The sequence below is a fragment of the Malania oleifera genome, chromosome 10, assembly GCF_029873635.1.
Source record: "Malania oleifera isolate guangnan ecotype guangnan chromosome 10, ASM2987363v1, whole genome shotgun sequence".
Taxonomy (NCBI): Eukaryota; Viridiplantae; Streptophyta; class Magnoliopsida; order Santalales; family Ximeniaceae; genus Malania; species Malania oleifera.
In genome coordinates, this window is record NC_080426.1 from 30,924,573 (window position 1) to 30,933,030 (window position 8,458).

General features: G+C 33.6%; 1 protein-coding gene across 2 annotated transcripts in view; it reads right to left on the reverse strand.

Moving 5' to 3' along the window:
* The window catches only part of LOC131165370 (GPI ethanolamine phosphate transferase 3), a 37,210-nt gene extending 36,430 nt beyond the window's left edge, over nt 1-780 (reverse strand). Inside the window, exon 1 of one of the 2 annotated variants that reach the window (XM_058123097.1) lies at nt 368-780. In XM_058123097.1, the coding sequence (XP_057979080.1) occupies nt 368-723 (356 nt within the window). In that variant the 5' untranslated portion in view covers nt 724-780. The remainder of the gene's footprint in view (nt 1-367) is intronic. The other variant, XM_058123098.1, reaches the window with a different exon arrangement.
* Between the last annotated feature and the right edge of the window lie 7,678 nt (nt 781-8,458).

Genomic DNA, 8,458 nt, shown 5'->3' on the forward strand with positions numbered 1-8,458 from the left:
CTCTGTGGATGTCACTACACTAAGTTAGACGATATTTGTGGGGTTTGCAGAAATTTGAACTGGACGGATTCAAATTCTTCAATAACTCAGAATGACTAATAAATAAACAAAAACCAAACTTTTCTCTGTCAAAATTATTCTTATTGTTGTATCCAAAAGGGCATGTTGCGACAGAAAAATGTTATAATTAAAAAAAAAATTCCTTAGTTGTACCACTACAAACCCAAGCAACCCAAAATGCTTTCAAAGCTAAGGCAGCCATAGATGTGATCAAATAACCCAGACTTCATGACAATCTTTTACTGAATCAAGTTTCACCGAGTTTCTCAAAACCATTACATTGCGATAACAGAGCTCAAATCCTTACCTGAGAGCATCGAGAACGATGATGACAAGGCGATCTATAGCAGGTTTGGTCCAACATCGCGGGCGCTTGTGGTGCGAAGAACTGGTCGTCTCGTGATGATTGGCAGAAGAATTAGAGGAAGGAATAGACGAAGAGGAGAAGCAGGGCGACTGAGAAACATCGGAGCAATGGCTAGAGAATGGAAGCTCCGTTCGGGTGAGCAGAAAGCCTCTGGTGAATATGAGAATGGCGACGCCGTGAACCACCGTAATCACAAACAGAAATAACCACATCTGACCCCATTTTCCGTTCCGCCGCCGTCCCCACTTCTCACTTCCTCTTCCTTCTCTGTTTCTACCGCCCCGAGCGCCACCCATCGCCGGATATGTGACTGAGGAAACTATTGACTGCCTTAACTTATGCCAGGTATTAGTCTCCTTAAACGCTCAATTACAATATTAAAATCACTTAAATTGCTTTTATAGTATTAATAAAAAAATAAAAAAAAACCCTCTTCATCAACAAAGGACACTCAAATTTTAGGATTAGTAGATATGAATAATCAATACTTGAGCATGAATGTTTAATCATTTTATTAGGCAAAATTGTCTTATGAAAAAACAAAAGACGATGAAGAAAAAAAATTATATATTTTATATAATATTTTATTGTGTATTACATGATTATAATTTTTTAACAAATTTAAATAATTTACTGATGTGACATATTAAAATCAAAGAAAAAATAATAATTGAATCGTATGAATAAAAAATAATATATTATGAATCAAATATTTTATTAAAAATAAAATAAATATATACTATTCCTGCATTGTTATACCCAAAAAATTTAAGAACAAATTGTATTTATTTTGTACAAACATTTAATACATTTTATGTACAACTTATATAAACAATATGCATGACTTTGCAACAAACTTTCTATCTTTATATTAAACTACATTTAGTAATGCATTTTAAAAACATTTATTTCACATTCAATGGTGTCTCTAGCCTTTAAAAAAGTGATGACACTAAAATTGCCTTTGGGACTGTAGAATTCGAAGCTTGAATTTGGATATTCAAATATAATAAAAATTTAAATTCATCATCTCTCCAAACATAAGGTGAGTAAGCTTACAACATTTTCAAGGTCATTACTGAACACAATAACTCCTAAAAGTGCAGAATCTCAATGCATGAAGATAAGATAAAAGTATGTCATGTGTTATATTCCTATGTTAAGTGTTTATATAGAGACCCGAACTAGGAAAATAAGGAAATTAAATAAGAAAAGGAAAAGAAAGGGATTTCAACAGGCTTCATCAACGAACTCCATGTTCTTGTTGATGAAGGCAAGTAAGGCTCGTTGTCGGAATTCAGAGTTTCGTCGACGAAGAAATCCAGAACGTCCGAAAAATATCAGGCTTAGGATTCGTCGACGAGGCCCTTCTTTCGTCGATGAATGGCGTTATGTGGTTCGTCGACGAAGGCGTCATTTCATCGACGAAGGCGTCATTTCGTCAACGAATCTAACCGAGTCAAGGGGTCTATAAATAGATTTTCAATTGCTTCATTGCTAAGAAATCAAAATATCTCTCCTTCTCTCTATAGAACCTGCGCCCACTCTCTTTCTTTCTCTTCGATCCTTCGCCGTTTGTTGCCCGTTTCAACGATCGGAAGTTACCACGAGGATCAGGGAGCAAATATCTACAAGTCTAGAGGAGTGGATTCATGATTTTGGGAAAAAGTTAGGGTTCGATTTTTTAGCCTCTCGGGTCTTTTTCGAGAAATAGGTAAGAGAATTTTATTATGTCAGATGTGTTTATGAATTCTAATGGAATGAAATGTTAAAATGGATTTTAGATAAACAGTAACGACTTTTCTAGGGTTTCCGGGCCTAAGGTTCGATTAACCGATTATATTTTCAAAACCAACCGTTTAAATTTCAGTCTCATATTTTTAAAGTATAGTATTGGTTTTTCTGAACGTTTTCACGAGTTGGAAGGGGGTATTTAAAACCATAGATTTGTTTTAAAACCAACCAAAGACAGTAGGGTTGATTATCTCCATTTTTCATGTATTTAGCTATATATCTATATTTAGTAAAATAACAATCTTGAGATATTCATGTGATGACCCAAATATATATATATATATATATATATATATATATAATTAAAGTACAATAATAATAAAATAATAAAAATGGTCATTAAGTTAATATCAATACAGAAGTGTTTTTCTGTAGGATCCTTGATTCCATGTTTGATGTCTAAGAAAGACCTTGTCTAAGCGAGTGCTCAGAGACCATTGCGGCTCAGTCGCTCCCTGGAGGTTGACCTGGTCAAAATGAAATTTCATAGGATAAACAGGATAGACACTGTTTGTACACGTAAATAAGTATATATACATAAAATGGTGTTTTGATTGACATAATTTGCAGAAAATGTATGATAAAATAATAATAATATAGGTATCCTATGCGGGGCCCACAAGACTGTGTGGGGCCCACATGAGTCCCGAAGCCGTGTGGAGGTTTACACGAGTCTCGAAGCTGTGTAGGGCTCATAAAATCGTATGAGGATTTTTGGAGTTACGTAAGATTCATTTGGGTCTCGAAGTTGTGTGGGGCCCACATGAGTTTTCAAAATTTAAATTTAATTCTGATTGAAAAATAAATAATAAAACAAATAAATACTAAAAATAGTTTAAAAGTAATAACAATGATAATAATGATTAAGAAAAATAATAAAATAATTAATTAACTAATTGATTAATTAATTAGGTAAGTGATTAATTAAAAATTTATTTAATGAGAATGGTGGCAAGCACTCTCACATGGCCTCCATCCCCATCCCATACTCAACTCATACCTTACCCATTCTTTAATTTTTAAAAATTATAATTTCACCCATCTCCCCACACTTTTATAAATTTTATTTCTTCCCCAAAATTTTCCTATAAATAGGGAGCTCTCAACCTTCATTTTTCACAACAATTTTTCAAGGAAGAGAAGAATTAGTGAGTGAAAAAAATTGTGGTGGAGAGAGAATTTTTAAGTAAGTTCTCAATCACCCACTCTTTCCGATCTCATTTCTTAGAGATAGTTACAGTGTTCGTAAGGAAGAAGGTAAGTAAATTTTGATTATGTTAGTTTTTTTTTATTTAAAATTCATACCCGAGTTTATTTTATAAGTAAATTTCAATTATATTAATTAGTTCCACAAAATTTCCATGAGTTTATTTTTACGCGTATTTAATTATATCAGTTTTATCTTTAATATACTTGCATCTATTTTTGGGTTAAAAAATGTTCTAATCCCCTCGGGTAAATTTTCAGCATTTATTTCTATTCAAAAATAAAATTATATATATTTTTAACACAAAAATTGTGTGGCATGAGTTTATTTTTATGTTACATTTTTTATGAAAATATGAGTAAAGATGAGATTTTCACGATATTATTTTAAATTGCATAAATTATAATAAGATGATTTTAAAACCCCTTATGGCAACGAAAGTTCAAAGTTATAGATGCTTGATACTGCAGCTTAAAGTTTATATGGATCATAGTGCACCCACACTGTTTACAGAGTGGTTATTTATGTTAGTGGATTTTTCCTAAGTGCACACCTGGTTCCGGATCAGAACTTAATAAGGAAAATCTCACTTAAAGTTTACGTACGTTGATTTAGTTTGGTCGGCCAGCCAGCTAAGTCCAGTCTTCGGACCGCACAACCCAGTCATGGGGGTAAACATGACTTACGGCAAACAGGTCTAAGGGTGGTTTTTATAATATATCTTTATATATAGTTAATTACGTGTACAAAGTTACTGATGATTTGAAGGAAAAGTGTAAGTTTACATGAAAATGATCATTCTAGTGCTTAAATGACAATCTAAAGAAAACGTATAAGGAAAAGTATATGTATATTTATCATTAAATATTTATACAGTTTTAAAGTTAAAAGCTTAATTTAACAATTATAGTATATGATTATAAAATTTTATTGTTATAATTGATGGTAAAAGTTTTATGCAAAAATTTTTAAATTTATATTTATTTTAGAGACAGTTTTGAAGTTATAGTATTAAATATTGTTTTACGAAATTTAAAAAAAAAACTCATTTTGGTCACACACTAATAATAATCTTATTTACTTACTGAGCGTCATCTCACTCCAATCATATTTTTATTTCAGATAACTCTGAAGAGCATGTTGGAAATCAGGCTTAGCAAGCATGTGGGTAGGGATTGAAAAATAAAGATTTATTTAGAAATATTAGTATGATGTCAGATATTTATACTTGTGTAATTTTTCTTCTTTTGAAATAAATGATTGTAATATGGATAATTAGTGCTCTGGTTTAATAAAAATTGAGTTTATTTGCTTCCACTGTAAATTAGTAGTAAAAAGTTAACATCCCAAACCCTTCGAGGTCGGGGTGTTACAATTCATACCCTAGTTTTAGCGGCAGTATATATGTTCTCAAGCAGTTGAGTTATGCATGAGTTACCAGAAGAAAATTGTGTGGGATGAGTATATTTTAATTGATATTAAATGAGCAAGTTTTGTGTAATATTGAAATGTAACGACTATAAGCCGAAATGAGAGATATGATGGCTATATGCCAAGAGATGAGATGAGATGTGACGGCTAAATGTCGAGTTTATGATACATCAGTTTTTACCGAATTAGTATCAAGCAGATGTTTCACAGAGTTATGTACAGAGCTTGTTATATTACGTTTTTATGAAATGAATGATGATTTCAATTTTATACGATATAAATTGCCATATATGATAGTAGAACCCTATTATGATGATCTCATAGTTAGAGCACAGTACCATAACTTTATGTATGTAGGGGTGCAACCACACTGCTCAGATAGAGTGTGGATGGGAAAGGCGACTGGTGGCTTGGGTAAAGTACTCCCCGAATGAGTGATTCCGAGGCCCCATCCGACAAAGAATTCCAGATGCCTTAGCCTTCGGGCATAGAGAGAGAGTAGGCACCATCGTACTTCTTTATATTTGACTTAGCATTAGTCGGCCGGCTATTTGTTAAGTCCAGCCTCTAGGCCACACAACCCGTCATGGAGGGAAGCATGTTGCACGTGTATGTGATGGCGTGACAACGCTAGTCCTACAGACCAGGTTGTATCTTCTAGGCATATATGGGCATATTTACTATAGAAGGGGTTATATTGAGCTAGTAGTATGTATTTTTAGATTTACAGAGTAGTACATATTTTAAAATGTCAATTAAATGTATTTAAATGTTAGCAGTATATATACACACGAAATCTCATGCTTGCCACGCACTGATGATAATATAATCCGTCTTACTGAGAGGTGTCTCACCCTAGCATACAAATGTTATTTCAGGTCCTCCGAGAGATCGAGCCTAGCTTGTTACTGGGCAGAGTTAGATAGTAGACAATCCTAGTCAGAACTAGTGAGATTTTATGCAATGTTTGTCTTTTAGGGATTGTAATATATATATATATATATATATATATATATATATATATATATAGCAGATTATGTTTTCAGTTATGTATGGATGTCTACGAGGAACGTTTAGAAACTCTAGTAAGTTTTATTAGAAGATGTATGTTTTCCGCTGTGTATGTTTATGCAGTTCAGTATGAAACACCTGTTTTTTCCTTATTTGGGCGAGTTGTATATGTATGGTATCAGAGAGATGTATGTTATGTATGTTTAGTGACACTCTGGGCCCACCTAGGGGGTCAGGGCGCTATAGTTGGTATCAGAGCTAACCAGGTTATTAGGTTTTGTAAACTTGGTTAAACGAGGTTAAGAGATCCTACCAGAGTATAGGAATCAAAGCATGATAAGGATAGGAATGGGTATGATAGGAATTTCAAGTTTAGCTTCGTAAGCCTGGAGACAAAAATCCATTGGCGGACTTCTGTGTTTTTCTAGATCAGTCGACGAGTTCAGAAAATCATGGCAATCCATTGACAGTTTTGTTTCTGAGTGAAGGGGCAGAACCTGAGCTAGAATGAGAGCATCAAGTTAGCTGAGTATGTCGTTAATAAGGACGTTAAGTCATTGAAATGAGTCTTATAGTATTATAGTAGTAGCAAATATGTAGGGTACTAAGATTCTAAATAATTTTCTCAATTATCTATTCAGAATTTAGTCCAGGGATAATACTGCTAACGCTGGAGGCAATAGCAGTGAGGGGGCTGGCCATGAGGCTGGTAGTGATACTACGGTGGTACCTCGTGACTTCGTCCAACAGTTTATGGTAGAGGTCATGCGGAGTTCTAGGGGGCAGAACTGTCCCATGACTGAGCTGGGAGGTTCTATTAATCAGTTCACCAGACTGAAGCCTCCTACCTTCGCAGGGAGTACGGACTTGATTCGAGCAGAGAATTGGATTCAGGAGATCAAGAAGGTCTTAGTTGTTCAGCGTTGCACAGATGAGTAGAAGGTGCTCTATACGACGTTCAAGTTGACAGGCGAGGCGGAGAGATGGTGGAAATCAGTGAGGATGTTGGAGGATGAGAGGCTAGTACAGGTGGCGATGACATGGAGCCGCTTCAAAGAGGTATTCTTTGAGCATTACTTTCCAGCCACTATCAGGAATGCGAAGATGGAGAAGTTTATGATCCTAACTCAGGGGCAGCTGACAGTGCAGCAATACACTGCCAATGTAACGACCCGACCCTTTATATGGACCCAAGTGTCATTCACTAATATATAATACCTGTACCTGTTTCAAATACTTAGACAACCCACCCTAAACAGGGACATACGGGTATAAATCATACATGATTACAATGTAAATGTCGCGGAAAAACATAAGCATCCATTGGGATTTCTATCAGTCTTATACCAGAGTTTACTAATACATCCACACCATTTACATAAATTCAGACATAGAATAAATCCTGTTATTACAACCCTCCAAACAGGAACTTGATCGAAGTTTAATACAAGATTCAAATTGTAGTGATCCAAAAAAATAAATAAATAATAATAATAATAATAATAATAAAATAAATGAATCAATAAATAATTTAATTTAATTTAATTTAATTTAATTTTTTTTAAAATTAAATTAAAATAATTAAATATTTTATAATTAATTAAATTATATAATATAGTATAATAATATAATAATATAATATATTATTTATATATATATATATATAGTAAACTTTTAAAGCAAAAGGTTTCAGGAAGAAGTTTACAGAGGAAGCACGCCAACCCCCCCGCCCTCAGCAAATTCCTGCAGCTAACGGCCGCCTTCGTCTCCGTCCCTCTTCTCTTAATTTTTCGGCAGATTTGCAGTAGATCGGGAAACGAAAGGTGTTGTTGGATTCCCGGTTCCGCTGCCGACATTTCTACTGGAGCAAATTTGTCGTGGGAACGACTTAGGCACTGCTCATGGGAAAATGTAATTTTTCTCTATTTTTCTAATTTCTCTTTAAATATGCTGTTAAATTGACGATCGGGTACCACCATGTGCTCCTAGTCGCGATTGTCGTCATTTTGACGTAAATAAACTTCCAATTGAGTTTTCTAGGCTCCACTCCAAAGCGAGAGTGGGATTTGGAAAAATGAGCAAATTGGTTATATTTGCGGATATAATTGTTAATTTGAAAATTATGGCCCTAAAAAATATTTAAATAGTATTTTATTTAGGGTTAATTTAATGAAATTAGGAATTTAATTTCAGGGTCCGAGTGAGAGTTGCAGGCATCTTTTCGAGGTCCCTGTTGGCGTAGTGTAAGAAATTAGGTAAGGTAAAAATATATATTAAATCAGAATTTTTATGAATTAAATGAAAAATAAATTGTGTTATATGTACGTGTAAATTTTTTGGTATGAGTTTAAAATGCCAACCATTTAAATTATGTTTTTATAAATTTATGACTGTTTATTAAATATGTATAAGTGAAATTGAACTGATAAAAGTGAAATATTTTTCATAATAATTATGCAATAAATTAAAAGTATTTTTCTAGTATATGAATGTTAAATATGTGTTGGCTTATTTTCAGGCAATGTATGAATTTTACTGCTAAATTGTGTGGCATGAGTAAATAGAAATGTTGTGTGGAAATATGTTAT